General features: G+C 42.1%; 1 protein-coding gene across 4 annotated transcripts; it reads right to left on the reverse strand.

Annotated features, from left to right (window-relative positions):
• Positions 1–435: 435 nt before the first annotated feature.
• Positions 436–2,613, reverse strand: LOC133908369 (zinc finger CCCH domain-containing protein 9-like). Of its 4 annotated transcripts, XM_062350358.1 has the most exons (4): positions 2,373–2,613; positions 2,147–2,234; positions 1,263–1,989; positions 436–1,174 (listed from the first exon to the last, which is right to left on the reverse strand). In XM_062350358.1, the coding sequence occupies exons 3-4, from the start codon at positions 1,956–1,958 to the stop codon at positions 839–841; spliced, it is 1,032 nt and encodes a 343-aa protein (XP_062206342.1). In that variant the 5' UTR covers positions 1,959–1,989; positions 2,147–2,234; positions 2,373–2,613; the 3' UTR covers positions 436–838. The 4 variants fall into 4 exon arrangements, with proteins under 4 accessions (XP_062206342.1, XP_062206345.1, XP_062206341.1 ...); XM_062350361.1 differs by lacking the exon at positions 2,147–2,234 and having other exon boundaries at positions 436–1,171; positions 2,373–2,610; XM_062350357.1 differs by lacking the exon at positions 2,147–2,234 and having other exon boundaries at positions 2,373–2,610.
• Between the last annotated feature and the right edge of the window lie 15,622 nt (positions 2,614–18,235).

Here is an 18,235-nt window from a genome sequence, read left to right on the forward strand (position 1 = left end):
ATCGACCTCCTCATGTCCCCCTATATATACACAGTAGCTATCATAGTTTAGGTTTGGGTTTTATTTAGATTATTCTGTTTTATACAGTTTCAACACTTGTTCGGTTTGTAGAACCCAACTCGAGCACTTCATTGGTAATTAGTAATATTCAGATTGCATCTACCTGTTCTTACTTATGTTCTCGATTTATTTGCAGGAAAAGACTTCTTAGTGAGATCAACCGCGTCTTGGCACGACGATAATCACAAAGTAGTGGTGTAGTGGTTGCGAAGGTTCTCGACCTGTCTTGGTCAGAACTTTTTATCATCAACGTTAAAACTCTACCAATCAACCTATCATATTACCTTTGAAAGATCGAGTAATCGCGCATCAGAAACTGAAATCAATACGAACAATTTCACACGCATTCCTTGCATTCAGTGCAAGCAATCCGGTTGAATTTCATCTGCACACTGGAAGTACTTGCCAAATCTACAATCTTACTGAGTTTATTGTATCATGCCCTCACCCATTGCATTGAAATGCATTGAAGAAACATGGTAGCTATCACCTAAACAAGATCACCCCCAAAATAGATTACATGAACAGAAGACAGTTGAAGTCCCTGAGAACCCGTAGTTGACTAACGACGTAGCTAATCCTGTATATGAATATTCACATTGCCTGAACACTAACTCTACTATCAGGTTTCCTTTATGTTTTTATGTATCTTATTTACGCTGTTCGTATTTTTGTACATTTTCTTGTGTGTGTATACTTGACAGACTTGAGAAGTTGAGATGAGACAGTAATGAACGGTTCCCGGTGATGTAAAAAGGCTGGTCGTGCTCTGCCTTCGCTAAGGGCGGACGAGGAGGCGTTCGGTGGGGGTGAGCGAGTGGCGGAAGTGGCAGCGGTGACCGTAGGGGCAGAGCTCGCCGGCGAGAACCATGCGGCAGACCTGGGTCTTGTAGCGCGGGTGGCGGATGACGGGGCGGAGCTCGGCGACGCCGTGCGCGAATTGGCACTGGTCGCCGTAGGGGCACGCCCCCGTCTCCTCCCACTTGTTGCACAGCTCCGTCTTGAACATACCCTGGTTGCACACCTCCAGCTCCATGCCGCCACCGGACGCGCTTTGCTCCTTCGGCTCTTCACCTTTCCTGCCGCCGTCCGAGCCTGCGTACACGCGCTGCTGCTTCAAGGTGCATGCAACAATGTCAGATGCCAAGCGGAGGTGTCAGGTGTGGACGTGTGGAGTTCGCGAGGCGGGAACTGGGACTCACCGAGCTGGGGTTGGTCGCGTTCGATGCGCGAGACCTGCGGTTGTGCCCCGCCGTTGTGGCAGGGGCTTGGGCGGGGTGGTTCATCTTGAGGTACTCATTGGAGCGGACGGAGATGCTCTTTGGTAGCACGGCGAGCTTCTCGGGCGCGCGTTCCTTGTCAGTCGCGACGACCTTCTGCTCACCGAGACGGAGCCGGCGGATCTCGTCGGCGATGGCTACAGCCGCGGCCTGCTTGCCAATGCCGCTGAGCAGCGCGAGGCGGTTCGTGAGGTCGCTGTTGGCGACGCGGAGCTCGGCGTTCTCGCGGCGGAGGGCTGCCTCCTCGTCAACGGCCTCGGCGAGGTGGGCAAGGCAGAGCTCGTAGCGGTCAGCCACCTCCTGGTACTTCAGCGCGAGGCGCGCGAGCTGGAGCCGGTGGCCGGTGGCGTCGGCAGCCGCAGCGTCATCACCGTCGTCGACGAGGGACGCGGAGGAGGACGGCGAGAGCGAGACGGAGGTGGCTTGAGGCGACGGCGAGGAGAAACCGCAGCTTGGGCTGAAGGGGGAGGAGCAGCGGAACAGGGCGTCGTCTCCGCCGCCGGCGAGGTTGAGGTAGCGCTGCGAGGAGAGCCGCTGGTCCCCGAAGGCGAACAGCTTGAGCTCCAATGCGGAGCGGAGGCGGTCGGCACTGGCCGGAGAGAGGAGCGCTTCCTGCATGGCTGTGGCTTCCTCCGCAAACAACCAGCCTCTGCGAAGAAACGGATGAAAATGTGGCAGCTTCAGTAGCGTCCTTGATCAAAGCAATATTACGACCAGAATCGATTGAAAAAACGAGAAAAAAAAAGCCACAAAAATCGGCAAACTGCCAAATGGATAATTCGAATTTTGACATAATCACCACGGACCTTCGTTGAACTCAAAACCAAACATAAGACGGCACCAAAAATGATAGAACGTTCAGGAATTCGCACGTGATGCCATCTCATTCCACCTCTGAAACCACTCCAAAGGCACCCAAATCGATCAACATTGCAACCGAACGGGTGAGTTTGAGCAAAGCCCGGTACCCAATCAGGCACCAAAGTGCAACCAAAAAACCATTTAATTTGAGCCGGACCACAACAATCGTACCTCTTGGACGAACCGATCGAAGCAGAGGTTTAGAGGTTTGTAGGAGAGGACGATCGTGGAGGTTGGTTGGTGCGTGGAGCGCCTGGTGTCGTGTTTATACAGCCGAGGACCATGCCATTAGCAGGGGAGACCGTGGGGCCCCGGGCCCGTGCGTCTGCGAGAGCGGGACGGCACCACGGGAATGAGCCGTCCGGAGCACGGTCGGGACGTCGGGTTCGTTCTCCTTTCGTGCTGAAAGATCTTTTCTCTTAATATGAGATATGTTTTTTAATATGAGATATGTTTTTTCTCTCTCTTATATACGACAGTCGTTAGAGAGATCAGTAGAAAGATAACATGAATCAAGATCTTATATAAGTCTTTATGTGAAGAGGTATATAGAATTTTCGGTGGTTGGGGACTGGCTCCGGTTGGGTACAAAGCTAAGTGAGCTTTTGCTTGCCTGGCGTGGCGTCGGGTACGCGTCTAGTCTGTTAAATTTGACCTGGTTTACTACCAAACGAGCAATGCATACTTGCAACACAGTCCAGAGGCAAAATCTAAAAATAGGCAATATATGTCATAGTATTTGTTAAAATAGATAACATATCGACGTATTTGCAAATTTAACATCTTAAACACCGAAAAATCGATTTCGGTACATGAGGTACCGAAAACTTCTGTATATACCGAATACGGTACTATTCACTGTATTCGGCAACTTAGGTGCCGAAAACTCTATGTATTCGGCACCTCAGGAGAGGAGAAGCAATAGCGCAGCATGCGGAGAGGAGAAGCAACGCAAGGTGAGGAGTAGCAACAGCGGGAGGAGAGGAGAATCAGCCCGAAGCAAAGAGGAGCAGTAGCGTGAGTTACAGTAAGTACTTAAATTATGTATTTAATTAATACTTACAACAATAATAGTAATTAGAGTAAATAGATTAATTAATATGTTTGATTGCATTTGTATAATTATTTGCTAAGTTTGATTATATGAATTTGATTATTTGCTTAGTCAGTGTAATAGTAATTAGCGTTAATTTGTATAATAATAATTATTTACTTAGTAAGAGTAAGTAGATTGTATAATAGTAATTTATGTAAATTTGATTAGTCAGTGTAATTAGGTTATTTAATTAGTTTGATAACGTGATGGCCTAGTGGTTGCACTTTGTGCTAGTTGTGGCGTAGGGTGGTAGCCTAATGCATGCATGCTCTCTATAGGTGAAAGTAGTGTGTCGGTGCAATGAGAGGAAAGAGAAAAAAGAAAGCAAAAAGAAAGGATGAATGATAAAAAATAATTTTTAAGAAGATTCAAAAACTTGGGTTAGACAGAAAGATTTGGTAAAATTCACAATGCATCAAAAAATTGTCAAATTGAATTTTTTTAATTAATAGTGGTGTGCGTATGTTTAATTAGTATTTTAATTTAATCTATTAAAATAGTGGTGTGCACAAGAACTTCTGCTCTTAGTTAAAGAAAAGAATCAGCTATGAAGTCAAATAGAGTAATATTTTTTCTGTCTTCTACTCATCGTAGACTAATCCTTTTCTCTCTTCAGCTTACTCAGCATAAAGAAATATGTGAATAGGTTAATAGTGCATTGTCAAATATGAGCACTATAATTTTGCTAGGAACTATAGACATAGTAGTATTCACCGTAAAAAGAGATGATCACCCGGATTGAGAGCGGCATGCTGATGCTTCTGACTTCTGAAAGAGTAAATGTGGTGTAAAGAAACCTACCAAAACAAGCTTTCAAAATAGTTTTGAAGTCAATTTATAATGAGATTGAATATTTGGTCAATATAACTTTCATGTTAGTTTAATTAATATTTTAATTCAATATTAAATATTAATTATTTCATTTGAATTTAATATTGATGATTTAATTAGCATTGTTAATTACTTAATATTTAACATGGTTAAGTATAGTACTATTTAATTTGCATTGTTAATTTATTAATTATTTATCAAGGGGTGTAATTAGTTGTGTATCGTATAAATCTAAGTAATTATTTTATTAGATGTACTTTGTTTAGCAGATATGGTATGACTTCTCATATTTTTTACAGAGAACATCTCGCAATTTTGCACGGGAGGCTCATAATAATTCAAAATTGTTAGCACGTAGAGAGTTTGGCTGAGATACATAATGACCTAGACAACCTGATATCACATGTTATGAGCATTTTGCGTGTGAACCAGCAATCTCCTACTGTTATCCTGGAGGGTGTGCGGCCACGACTTGTTCCAAACAGCTCGTTCGTTGTCCATATATTGTTCGAGATGAGAAGAAATAATATATGGGCTTTGTACAAACGTAAGGCATTGCAGGAGAACTTTGATATGGGGGTGTACGTAAACATAGTGACACGATTGGTGCAAGGTGATGCAGTGACTACCGTAGAAGGATCAAGCCAGCAGTGATGCATGAAGAGGATGGAGGGCATGTCGGGTAGGGCAGTTCCGGTAGAGAGGGAGCTAGAGTGGACCCTTCTGAGGTAGATGCAGGATGCATGGATGATGAAGCCAGTGGTAGCAGGGATGAAGAAACTGCTGACAACGATGACTTGGTGTCTGCGGTCAAGTACTTTCGTGGTGCTGGGCTGCTAGATTGTGCCGTCGTTAAGTACAACACCTTATCTAACTAGGGATACCAGAATAGCGACATCCAGATCGGGCAACAGTTACATAATAGGGGGGTCATCCACTTTATTAGTAACAATGATGTAATGATAAAAAGGGACGACAAGTGCGCCCGATCTAATCCTACGAAGTATGAGGTCAGGTGTATCAAGCACCTGAATTATCCTTACTTTGTACTAGCACATATGCCAAAATATGATAACCATTTTGTGATTAGTAGATATACCCCACATACATGCAGCGAAGAGACTATTAGAAATGTGGGCCACGCCATTGATGCGAGGTTCATAGCCCAACTTCTCATAACTCTTGTTGGCACGGACATTTGTTTATTGCCAAAATCCATTATGAAGGAGGTGCAGATTAAGACGGGTATGCTGATCAATTATTGCATCGCGTGGTCAGCGAACCTAAGGGGTACAGGGGTGCCCTCAACTACTCATCTAGAAAATGACGAGGATGATGATTTTATGCCCCTAATACCTCGACATTCCATCAGCAATGCAGGAGAAGGATCAATGATCACTGTAAGAGGATGTTCACGCATCACATCGAGATGGCGTACAACTGACAAGAAAATAGAACGTACTACTATCGTAATAGCTCAAGATGACGATGACGACGACGATGACGACGACGATTTCATGCCATAACGACGACGATGACCCTAAAAATGATGGTGGATTTGCTGGTATCCATCCTTACAACTTCTCATTACCACCTCGGAGATGACAACCATCTTACCCTTATAGCATTGACTGACACAGCTGGCATTCTTCTGCTAATTTGCGTTGTCACTTTCCTCCGTCATCTTGACATGATCTAGGTATTCAATATCTATGCACTACGAACTATACAAATGGCAGGCAGGACTATTTATTTTGTTTACAAACTATTTGTGAACTATTTATCTAATCATTGTGATGGTAAGTTTATTATATTGATGTTCTATCAAGCACAATTCTTTCCAACATATGAAAGATATTTGTGAACTCAGGCTTTAGACATGCCAATGTATCACCAACACCTCGGGGCCTAACATTAATTGCAACTCTAAAATCAACAATGTGATTGTATGAACCGTTCAACCTCAGGCTATGCTTGCTTTAGGATGAATGCTTAAAGCAGACTTCTACTTTGCATTAGGATCAAATGGATAGATGTTACTTCTACACCTACTTAAAATCAACATCTTTCACAGGGAATGCTTTTATAGGATTCTATATCTCCATGTAAAGGCAACAATAGCTCATTGCTGAACTTTTGTAGAATAAAATGACCACATCAAGCAACAGCTTTCACAGGGAATTTCTGCTAAGCATCAATGCCATAACTTTTCTAGCTTTCACGGAGAATCCTATGCTCCAGCCCTCAGCTAAGCCCATACACCAGCCCTCAGCCACCATAAATAACTCCACCCTCATCTATAGATAGACCACTCCTTCCTCGGCTCTCTCAACTGCAATGTCTTCCTCAGCTCCATCAAACCCACCCAAGAAACATTGAGGAATTTTCATCCTCTAGGGGGTCAAACTGCCGATGTGCTTATGTGGCGATCTTTGTAGGCTTCACGAGTCTCAGAAAATCTTCTACACCTATGGCCTACACTTCTTCATGTGTGCCAACTACCAGTACGACAAGTCTTGACATGGACTGTACGAGTACCCACCTATATAGAGACATATATCACTATGTGGCACTTTTCATATGATTTCATGTATTGTCTTACTAATCTACCCTCTTGTTTCATTTATCCAGTCTTCTCAAACTATCTGTGACTTCATGGAATGGTTGGACATGGAGCAAAATGCGCACCAGAAGCCATGAGTCGACATGAGCATATGGTAGAGGAGGGAAGCGTACGAACGCTAGGAGTACGAGCAACAGCAGGAGGAACTATGATTCAAATGTCACGAGGAAGAGCGTATGAGGAAGGTAGCCAAGGAGCGCACCGCAGCTGAGGTACGTGAAGTAGAGAGGGAAAGGAAGCAGGAGAGGGCCCGTCATGCTAAAGCGGAGGGCTCCAAGCCCTGCGAAAGGAAAAATATCCTAGACGCACTCAGTAGAGAGTATCTATTGTAATATGGTCTATTTTTATTCCCTAAGATATGTTCGGTTTAGCAGCGGCATGCTATTAAGTTAGTCATTAGGTGTACCGTACAAGCCAATGTTTGTTATCGTCATATCTTTATAGTTAGGGTCTATTTGCGTAGCAACAAAAAAAACCATATCGCATGTAATGCTTATCAACGTATGTAACATCTATACCGAGTTATATGATAATCGTACTTCACAACTATTATTGTTCGACAAATTAGACTTTGTATCCTCCTGACGTTACTTCTTAAAAAAGTTACCTACATAAATACATTAAATAAATAATAAAATATCAACAAAATTACGTTGAAACAAATTTATACACACTTACTCATTCAATTTCTTTCTTTATTTATTCGCTCGTGCTCTGATAAAACTAAATTGTGCTACAAAACTAACCCGCTCGTATTTTATAGCGAAACACGGCAGCATGTGGGTTCAAAAAGGCAGCAAACACGAAACGACGTGAACCGTCGCACCGAAAGCACCGATGTGCCGCGATGTGAGTGAGACCAGCCTGTATTCAGCATCTAAGGTACCAAATACGGCACTGTTTATCTTATTCGACATCTCATGTGCCGAATACAGAAAATTTTCGGTACTTGAGTTGTCGAATACGGTTAACGGTGCCGTATTCGGCACTCAGGTGCTGAGTATAAGAGTTTTCGATACCTTAGGAACCGGAATCGATTTTTTAATATTTGAGGTACTGAATATAGGTGTTAAATTTATAAATACACCGATATATTATCTATTTTGATAAATACGATGATATTTATTATCTATTTTTGGATTTTTGCCCAGTTCAGATGTTCAGTGGAGTGTATAGAGAGACAATGGGTGAATGCTGCGATTGTGCTCATCAGTATCGTAACGTCGTGAAATTGACGGCTAAGATTGTACAGAACCTCAAACATGAGAAATGATCTTTAAATTTTAAAGGCGATGCCGATTTGTTTTTCTACAAGGAAATTGTGATTTTCTGACTTAGCAGATGACTCGTTCATCTTAACGATTCCGGTTCGGGAAATGCTAGCCGTGCCATCACGGGAGGCCCTAACGTTAATTTCTTCGACCGCAATTCATCGAGCTCGTTGATGCGGGTAAGTCGGCCCATCTTTGTGTCAGGTAAGGTCACGTCGGAGGTGAGTGCACTCCTGCTGACTCAGAAACGCTTTGCACTCTCAAGATCTAGGAACTCGGGAACTCAACTCACCATTTTCTGCATACAACGAAAGCACTCGTGCATACACCAAAGAAGTAGGGACATTTTTGTTCTGCTGTTGTGAAGTAGCAGTGCGCATCCCCTCAATTGTGTCGGAGTAACATTGTCGTCCTACGTACGGTCTACCTTATCCCTTTTATTCTTGGGAAAACTGAAAAAAAAACCCCTAAAAATCACTTAGATTTTGACTTTCCTCGTTAAACGTTATTTTATTGTAAAAAAAATCCTAAAAATTTGACTTTGTTGAAAAAACACCCTAAAAATTTCAAAAAAATAAAAAAATCATAAAAAAATTCTTAAAAAAAACTAGAGACAATTCTAAGACCTTCTGTGAAATTTGTTTTCAAAAATAATATCCTTTGCATCATATTTTATGGAGAGGAAGTTTGGGAAAAAAAAGAAAAATGTGCAGCTCATTTATTAACTCATGTTATTTTAACTTTTTCATGTCTACTATTATTTTTTCTACACAAATAATTGTTTAAGTAAACTAATAAAAGTGGTTTTCACTAATTTTGGGGTGTTATGGATTAGTTATGAATTAATCTATCTGTAGCATATTTACTCAATCCTGCATGTTATAATAACTATTTCAAGATTTCATGTATTTTTACAAGATAGAGGATCATGTAAGAAGACTAAAAAATTTTGTTTCATGATTTTTGGATTAGTAAATAATTAACTATGCATTTAACTCGAATTAATAAATGAGTTGCACGTTTTTCTTTTTTTTCAAACTTACTCTCCATAAAATATGATGTAAATAATATTATTTTTGAAAACAAATTTCACAAAAGATCTTATAATTGTCTCTATTTTTTTTAGAATTTTTTTAATTTATTTTAATTGTTTTTGAATTTTTAGGGGTGTTTTTCAACGAAATCGAATCTTTGAGGATTTTTTATAATAAAACAATTTTTAAGGAGAAAGTTAAAATCCAAGTGATTTTTGGAGAGTTTTTGCATTTATCCCTTTATTCTTCGACTGCAACTTGTCGCAAGCGTCAGTGCCGTACACGGACAAGGGACCCAAATTGGCCGCCGACGGAGGCTAGCAGTGCGCTCCTTCGAATGAGCTACAAGTAGCTATTCTAACGAGCTAAAAAAAACATTTGCTTTAAAAAAAGACCCGTTACTTCTTTTCCAAAAAAGAATACGTGAAAAGGATATACGTACTACTAAATCTGCGTACATTCGAACAGCTAGTGTCGAGCAGTGTCAGGGACAGAAAACATGAGAAATTAAATAGATAAGTATCTTGTTGATATGTGTGATGAGTTATTAATAATATTTATAGTATATGTTTGTTGATGCTTGTTTTTATTCATGACAAACTCAAGTCGAAGTCGAATGGAATTGAAATGATTTTCTCTGAGTTTAGGTGATTTATTCTCACCGGATTATCCAGTGTCTGATAAATTAGTTTCATCGGATGATCCGTTGTGGTGCTAATGCTGACGTCAAAGGGTTTCAATTTAGTGGCAAAATTTGAAATAAGCATCGAATGGTTCGGTTTTAGCTACTTGTGTTCAACGGACTATTTCTAACAGAGAATGATTCAAACTGAGTTCTAGTGAGTTGTACTCACCGGACAGTCCAGTGATGAGTTGTGTGAACACCGAAGAGAACATCAGACATTTTCTTGTAGAGCGTGAAGATAGCTACACTCACCAGATGATTCAGTGTTTAGAGAGTGAACACATTGGAGCATCCGGTGTTTACAATTTCTGCATGATGTGTTTTCATTTGAGGATTTTGTTTGAGCCAACCTGGAGATGGTTTTAAAGTGGGAGAAACATATTTGCTTGTTTTATATTGTGTAGGTAATAGATGCAACTTGATGGTCAACGGTGGGATGATCAGGGCTAAGTAGGTACTTGGTGTCGGACGATCAAGGAGACCGAACGGAGTCGAGAGTAATCCTAGCAGTACACGTGGAGGTCAAGCGAAGCATGAGGTGATTGATGAAAATGGCGTGTTAGCAAAGTCAAGCGAAGGGGATGCCAGTGTAAGTGACAAGGTGGTCTGAGGGATTGGGAGTAGAGAGACCTACTGGCGGTCAAGATCGCAAGGCGAATGACATGCGTCGACATTAGAGTACTTGCTTGAGGCAAAGCAAGTGGTGGCTAGTAACACTTTGAAAAATGTGCTAGGATTTCATGGTTTGACCACAAAACCGCAAGAGAACTGGAGGGTCATGTGGTATCATCGTGAGGCTTACGTCGAGGTGAAGCTAAGTCATGAAGAAGTCGTGGCTATTCGATGGACGGAGCGAAAAATAGACCAAAATGCCCCGGTAGTAGGTAGGAGTATATTACCAGTGAGGAGTATTTTGGGAATAAAGAAATTTAAGAGCCAAGGCACCTCTCTAGGCCTATAAATAGAGTGGTGGGCTATAGAGGGAGGTTGAGCTAGCCATTTAAGAGCCTAGTGATAGGTTTTGGAGGAAAGGAGATGATAGGTTTAGCCTTTGTAATAAGCTAGAGCTTTTGTGAGATAAACAATTTTGTAATCTGTCAAAAATAAGGCTGATCTTTGTGCTTAATGAAAATTATTTTCTTGCATATATTTGTGATCATCTCCTTCTAGTCTCCTTCTTTTGGTTCTCCTACCTTTCTTGCAAGTTTTTCTATTTTCGTGTTGATTTTTATTTTTGTCTTTGAGCTACAATCTTTTCACCTTAGAAAGTTATTCTTTCTATTGCTAGATGCATAAAATTCATATACTTATGTATATAAGGGGGTCTTGAGTTCCCTTAGATCATCAATCTAGAGAGGTTTTTGCCCAGTGATCATCTTCTTTTGTTTCTTTGCAAGTTGAGAGCTTTCGAGTGCTAAGACACATGAAACTGTCTTGAATGGAACCTACGGTTCATATTCCTTCTGTGGAGTCATGCTGCTTCGAAACCTTTTTTTTGAACTTTCTCTTTGTTTGGTTTCCGCTTGTGTATTTTTTAGGAGCGTTGGGTGAACATGGAGTTGGTCATCTATTTCACAAGAAATTTGTAAGGCACATATCCCCCTCTAGTCACCTATCTCGGTTCTACAATTAGTATCAGAGCCAGTTTGATCACTTGTTGATCTTAATCGGCTTAGTGATCCTTAGACGATATCGATAGAACTGAGAAGATTCCGTTGTTCGATAGAAGAGACTTCTCGTACTGGAAGGTGCGCATGGAGGCTTATCTTTCTAAGGCAAGGAAGTGCAATATGGGAAGTAGTTGATTTCAACTATGACATCCCTGCTGTTTGCACGACTCAGATTCAAATCGAACTGTATGAGGCCAGCAATAAGGCTAGATATATATTGTTTACTAGCTTGAGTCGGAATGAGTTTGACAGTGTTCAACACCTACGTCCTGCCCAAGAGATCTGGACTACTTTGAGTATCTTTCATGAATGCACTAATCATATTAAGGCTAGATGTTGAAGCACTTACAACTAAGAATACCAAATGTTTGTGCAAAGGCCCAGTGAATCTTTGGATGCTATGTTTGCTCGTTTTAGTGGAATTGTGAGCAACCTTAGATTCATTGGTGTTTTACCCTACTCTGACCGTGAGATGGCGATCAAGTTTCTCTATGCTCTTGATCGTAGCTTATGAGAAGTAAAGATCTCGAGCATTGAAGAGTCACCAAGTTATAACACGTTAACTTGTGATGAACTTTTCAGCAAGCTTAAGTCCACCGAGGTAGCTAAAGCGGCTCGGATTGGTTTTGGAAACCTCATATCTCAGAATATAGCATTGGTTTTCGGACTTTTCGGACCTAGCACTGACAACAAATCTGGAGGTGGTGTTTCTTGTGCTAACACTTTATCTGGTGGATTTGCTTTGTCATCCCTTGTTTCTATCATAGAAGAGCAGGTGGAGGTACTTGATGATAAGGATCGTGCCCTCATTGTGAATAAGTTCACCTACTTCTACAACAATCGCCAAGATCGGAGGAGGGGTGGCTCTTGAGCCTGCTTTGAATGTGGTGACACCACCCACTTTAAAGCGAATTGCCCTAAACTCAAGAAGAGGGAGGACAGCAAGCACGACTACAACAAGCACAAGAATAAGAACAAGAAGCTATTTTTCAAGAAGAACCGTGACAAGATGGTAAAGAAGGCGGCCAAGGCAGCTTCTAGGGCGTTCGTTGTGGCTCTCAGCGACATCGACACCTCTTCTAGTGAGGAGGAGAGCTCGGAAGAGGAGGAACCGTATATGAAGAATAAGAAAAAGACCAAGGACTTCATCGGCCTCTGCTTCATGGTGATGACAACATCGACAACAACCCTGAGCTTGATCCCTCTGAGGTGGAAGGCAGCGGCCTGGAGAACAAGTGGATCATCGACTCTAGTTCTTCGTGTCACATGACCGGAGATTCATCATGGTTCTCCAGCGTCACCCCAAAGAAACATCATGAGTGCATCTCATTCAGGGATGATCAGAAAGGTAGAGTGAAGGCAAAAGGAATGGTAAAGGTAAATGAGAGTTTCACTCTTAAAGATGTGGCTTTAGTTGAGCATTTAGGATACAACTTGCTTTTTGTATCTTAGTTGCTTGATGAGGACTTGGAAGTGCGCTTCAGGCGCAATACATCTTGAGTTCTTGATTCTTCTGGTGCTTTGATTTGCAAGATTTCTCGAGTTGAGAGAGGTTTTTAGCCGATTTTTTAGTCTTCTAGTTATTCTTGGTGCCTAATTGTCCAACCTTCTTCTAAGCTTTGTATGTGGCATAGGAGATTAGGGCACATGAGTTTTGATTTGCTTACTCGACATCCTGGGCACACATAAGCCGCATCTGGTTTCGGATTGACAGGGAACGCGAATGCAAATCCGGTGCGCGCGTAAAACGCGTCTAGAAACCAGACAATGGGTATGTCGACCTTGATTTCGATGGTTTGACTGCTCTACTGGCCGACTTCGTTGGTGAGGGCGTGAGGAACATCATGGGACATGCACCGGTGAAAGGGCTTGGTGATTTGACCTCTGGTCGGTTGGGAACGTCGATGCCAATCAGCTACAGTGCAGTTGTCCGCGATGGCGACGACCGTGGCGGCGTAGATCGGGCTTTGGCCGGGGCTAGATCTTGGCTAGGGACTTATTATGATGCTAAAAAAGTAGTAAGGGAGGAGAAGAATAGGTCCTCATATTGCTTTGATGGTTGAGGAAGGAGGATTCATGGAGAAGACGACGAGGTACCGCATCACGGGCGGCGACAACAGCGGCTCCGGCGAACGGCGGCGCACGTACAGGGCAGCAGTGATTTCTAGGGTTTGATGGCATGGAATAGGGGTAGCAGAGGGCGTGCAACTCATATTTATAGGGCTAGGGGCGGCCGGTTGAGGTGGAGTCCAAGCCGAACACGAATCAGATTTGAGTTCGAGTTGGTTACGGTTTCCTTTTTCGCAGCTCTCTGTTCCGAGGATGATATCTCCATCGTCCGGTCTCCAAATTGGACGTTTCTTGACTCTAAATTGTAGTACTCAAAAAGATCTTGTCAAACTAAGGCTTGGCTTGATATGTGAGTGTTTACATAGTCTGTCGGGTTGAATTTGGTTGCCTAGTTTGAACTTGGCATAGCACTAGTTTACCTAATCTTTGCATTGATCATAAAATTGTAGATGCTTTTATGATGATATCCTTTTGGATAATTGAATAATATGATCAAAACTTGCTATACTCCTGGTGCTTGTGACATGAAATCACTTTGAGACTTTGTGCGCCTTTGAGTTATATTGTTTACTCCTCATAGTGCTTTGACATCTCTAGTTCTTGCAAGTGCTTTGTGATTTATATGTGAAGTTTTGTAGGTTTGCATCGCATTTGCACACCTCTTGCAAGTAAATTAGGCGAAATTGCATAAGATAGAGAGAGCTTTCACATTCATTTGTACCCATTTTGCATTCATGATGAATCCATTGCCAAGGGGGAGAGAAAAATGATACAAGAGGAGAAATTTTGATAATCAAAATGTCAACTCAAGCTTCTTTTTGGCTTCTAGTTTTGGGCTTTTGTAATTCCATGTTATGCTAAGTGATCTTATTCTTTCTTTCTTTTTTTGTCTTTGGATCACTTAGATGTGCTTATTGGTTCTCGTGATTCAACTCTTTCTTTAATCTTCATGTGTGTTGTCAATGGACTCATCAAGAGGGGGATTGAGAAACCAAGTAGAGAAGTGCCTTGATTGATATGTGTAATGAGTCATTGACAATGCTTAAATTGAGTTAGATTTAGTTAGCATGTGTTTGTTAATTCTTGTTCTTATTCATGACTAACTCAAGTTGAAGGAGAATAGAATTAGATTTGTTCTCACCGGATTATTCAGTGTCTGGGAAATTGGCTTCCCCGAATGATCCGGTGTGGTGTTGATGCTGACGCTGGAGATTTTCAGTTTGGCGGTAAAATTTGAAATAGGCATCGGATGGTCTGGTGTTGGTTACTTGTGTTCACCGGACTATTTCTAGCAGAGAAGGATCCAAACTGAGTTCTGGTGAGTTGTACTCGCCAGACAGTCCAATGATGAGCTGTGTGAACACTGGAGAATACACCAGACCTTTTTCTTGCAGAGAGCAATTTTTTAGTGCATGGGGGACTTTTGTGCATAGGATTGTCTGGTGGTGAAAAGTGTGTACATCGGAGTATATTACCGGATTAATTCTTGCAGAGAGCAATTTTTTAGTGCATGAGGGACTTTTGTGCACAGGATGGACCAATGGTGGACAGTGTGCACACCAGAGTATATCACTAGACTAATTCTTGCATAGAGCAAATTTTTAGTGCAAAGAAAGAGATACACTCACCAGATGGTCCAGAGTTCAGAGGATGAATATACCGGAGCATCCAGAGTTCACGATTTCTGCATGATGTGCTTTCATTTGAGAATTTTTGTTTTGAGCTAACCTGAAGATGGTTTTGAAGTGGGAGAAATATATTTGCTTGTTTCATAGTGTGCAAGTGATGGATGCAACTTGGCGATTGGTGGCGGGATGATCGGGGCCAAGCCGGTGCTTAGTGCTGGATGATCAATGAGGCCAGGCGAAGTCGAGGGTGATCCTAGCAGTTCACATGGAGGTCAAACGAAGCATGAGGTGATTGATGAAGATGGTGTGTTGATAAAGTCGAGCGAAGGGGATGCCGATGCAAGTGACAAAGCAGCTCGAGGAATCGAGAGCTAGAGAGACTTACCAGTAGTCAAGATCGTAAGACGAAGGACATGGGTCGACATCAAAGCCCTTGCTTGAGGCAAAGCAAGTGGCGGCTAGTCACGCTTTGAAAAGCGTGCTAAGGTTTCACGGTCTGGCCATAAAACCACGGGAAGACTGGAGGGTCACATGGCATCATCGTGAGGTTTACGTCAAGGCGAAGCTAAGTTGTGAAGAAGTTATGGCTGTTCGATGAAAGGAGCAAAAAATGGGTAAAATATCCCGATGGTAGGTAGGAGTGTATTACCGGTGAGTAATATTTTAGGAAAAAAACTTAAAGGTCAAGGCACCTCTCTAAGTCTATAAATAGAGGGGTATAACTGTAAAAGGAGGTTGAGCCAGCCATTTGAGAGTCTAGTGATAGGTTTTGGAGGAAATGAGAGGATATGCTTAGTCTTTGTAATAGACTAGAGCTTTTGTGAGACAAATAACTTTGTAATCTACTGAAAATAAGGCTAACCTCTGTGCTTAATGAACATTATTTTCTTGCATATGTTTGTGCTCGTCTCCTTCTAATCTGTTTTTTTGGTTCCCTTGCCTTCCTTGCAAGTTTTTTTTATTTTCGTGTTGATTTTCGTTTTTACCTTTGAGCTGCAATCTTTTCACCTTGTAAAGTTGTTTTTTCTGTTGTTAGAGGTATAAAATTCACATACTTATGTATATAAGAGCGTCTTAAGTTTATTTAGATTATCAATCTGGAGAGTTTTTTTGCCTGGTGATCATCTTCTTTAGTTTCTTTGCAAATTAAGAGCTTTCGAGTGCTAAGACGCATGGAATGGTCTTGAATGTAATATAGGGTTCATATTTCTTTCGTGGAGTCATATTGCATCGAAACCTTACTTTTGAATTTTCTCTTTATTTGGCTTCCGCTTGTATATTTTTTAAGCGTTGGATGAACATAGAGTAGACCATCTATTTCACAAATAATTTATAAGGTATCTACTATTTATCCTCTCTAGTCGTCTATCTCGATTTTAAAAATGCAATTTATATCTACATCTAGCATCGTATTAGTCGTTACTTAACAATTGACTAATCTTATTTTTGGAGCAACACAGCTAACGAATCGTGGCGGGTCCATTCTACGCCTGTATGACAGGAAAGGCTCATCTCAGTTCACTACGCAAAGCGCTCCGATCCCGTCGAGATCGATCGAGCTTGCTTTGCTTTCACGGGCCAGTCCCTCTCGGCGCTAACTAACTCGATCGCGCCTGCTGCCTCCACCTCCTTAAGAAAATCAGAGTAACAAACGCAGGCAGCGGTCACACCAACACCGCGCACTGACATCATGCAATCATGTTGCTTCCTGCTTACAGCTTTAACTACCTTCGAAATCCTGCCTCGCCCGCCTACCGTTGCGGCGGCACGTCCGAATCATCCTTTGGAGACCGAGGCAGACGCGCCCGCGCGACGCGAGACACAGAAGCTCGTGTGCGTATGTGCATGGTGTGCGCGGGAGCCTTCCTGCCGTGACGGCCAAACGAACCTGATGGACTTTTAGGTGGAGGGCTTTCGTTCGGCGTTGCCGAGCACTTGGGCGCTGGATCTGCGGTCGCCGGTTGCCATCGGATTTGTTATGCGTTTAGTGATGGCGACGGTTCGTGCGAATGAAGGCATGCACTACGAGCTGCTGGGGACGTAGGGTCCGGCGGGCTGATGTGCCGCTTGGACCAGAAATGGATGTTAACATGTTATCTTTGGATTGTTGTCGTGGCTATCCTATGCCATTCTCGATGACTTGGAAGGATCGGCTCACATGAAACAACATTAAAACCTGGACATCCCATAAGAATAGATTGGGGAAACATACTCATCACACACAATGGGAAGATATCGTTCATATCAACCGCGGGTGAGATAAATGCAAGTATGCAACCTCATAGTTTTTGTTGCTAATATAACTGAAGGCGAGAAAATGTGAACTGCGCAACAAGTCAAAGATGCAACATTCAAGCAAGGCACAGGAAACACAACAAAAATTAACTCATATGTTGCCAGCACAAAAATAGAGTATCATCAAGTATAGATGTGCGATATTGTGTAAGGCTAAAGGCAATTGTCATCGGTGCCAGACCCAAGATTTAAGTAAAGGGGGTGCTAATTTCAAAGTACGAAAATTTTCACCAATTTTTAATTTAAAGATATGCTACCAAATGTACAATGATAACGACACAAACACATGAAGATGCGAAAATAGACAAATGACATGAAAAAAGGAAGTGGAGAAAATCAGTTCTTGTATACCTTTGAAGCCCTTCCTCGAGACCTATTTGGTTACTTCTTTGTAAAATGCATCCCAGGTGTAACACCCGAACCAATCCAAGCTTGCAGGATCTGATATTTGTGATAAATTTAAACATACTTGACAAAACACAAAATAAACAGGAGCTAACCTAGACTAACAACACTAGCAAATCAGGTGACATAAGGATAAGAACCTGCATAGTTTTACCTCCTTGTCCTCTATATGACTGAAAGTTCCTTTGATCTTGGATAGCATCCTAAATGAAGATGCAAGTGAGCCATTTATAGAACAAAAACAACCATGTCTTTGTGGTTAAATTAAGACTCAAGACCATGGCATTACTTGATGGGTTTCTTTAGAAGCTTGAAAGGGTTATCATCTTGAGTTGATGAATACTGCATCAACTGCTTCGTCCCATCCTCTGCACCTCAGGATCACCTATAAAGAGGCACCAGCACACCATTTCCTCTATTAGAAAG

Source organism: Phragmites australis, chromosome 2 (genome assembly GCF_958298935.1).
Source record: "Phragmites australis chromosome 2, lpPhrAust1.1, whole genome shotgun sequence".
Taxonomy (NCBI): Eukaryota; Viridiplantae; Streptophyta; class Magnoliopsida; order Poales; family Poaceae; genus Phragmites; species Phragmites australis.

Bases quoted from the DNA above. Each gene is read 5' to 3' on its own strand.
- LOC133908369 (XM_062350358.1), bottom strand. From the start codon at position 1,958: ATGCAGGAAGCGCTCCTCTCTCCGGCCAGTGCCGACCGCCTCCGCTCC. The intron at 1,175-1,262 runs GTGAGTCCCAGT...TGCACCTTGAAG, and splicing joins ACGCGACCAACCCCAGCTCG to CAGCAGCGCGTGTACGCAGG.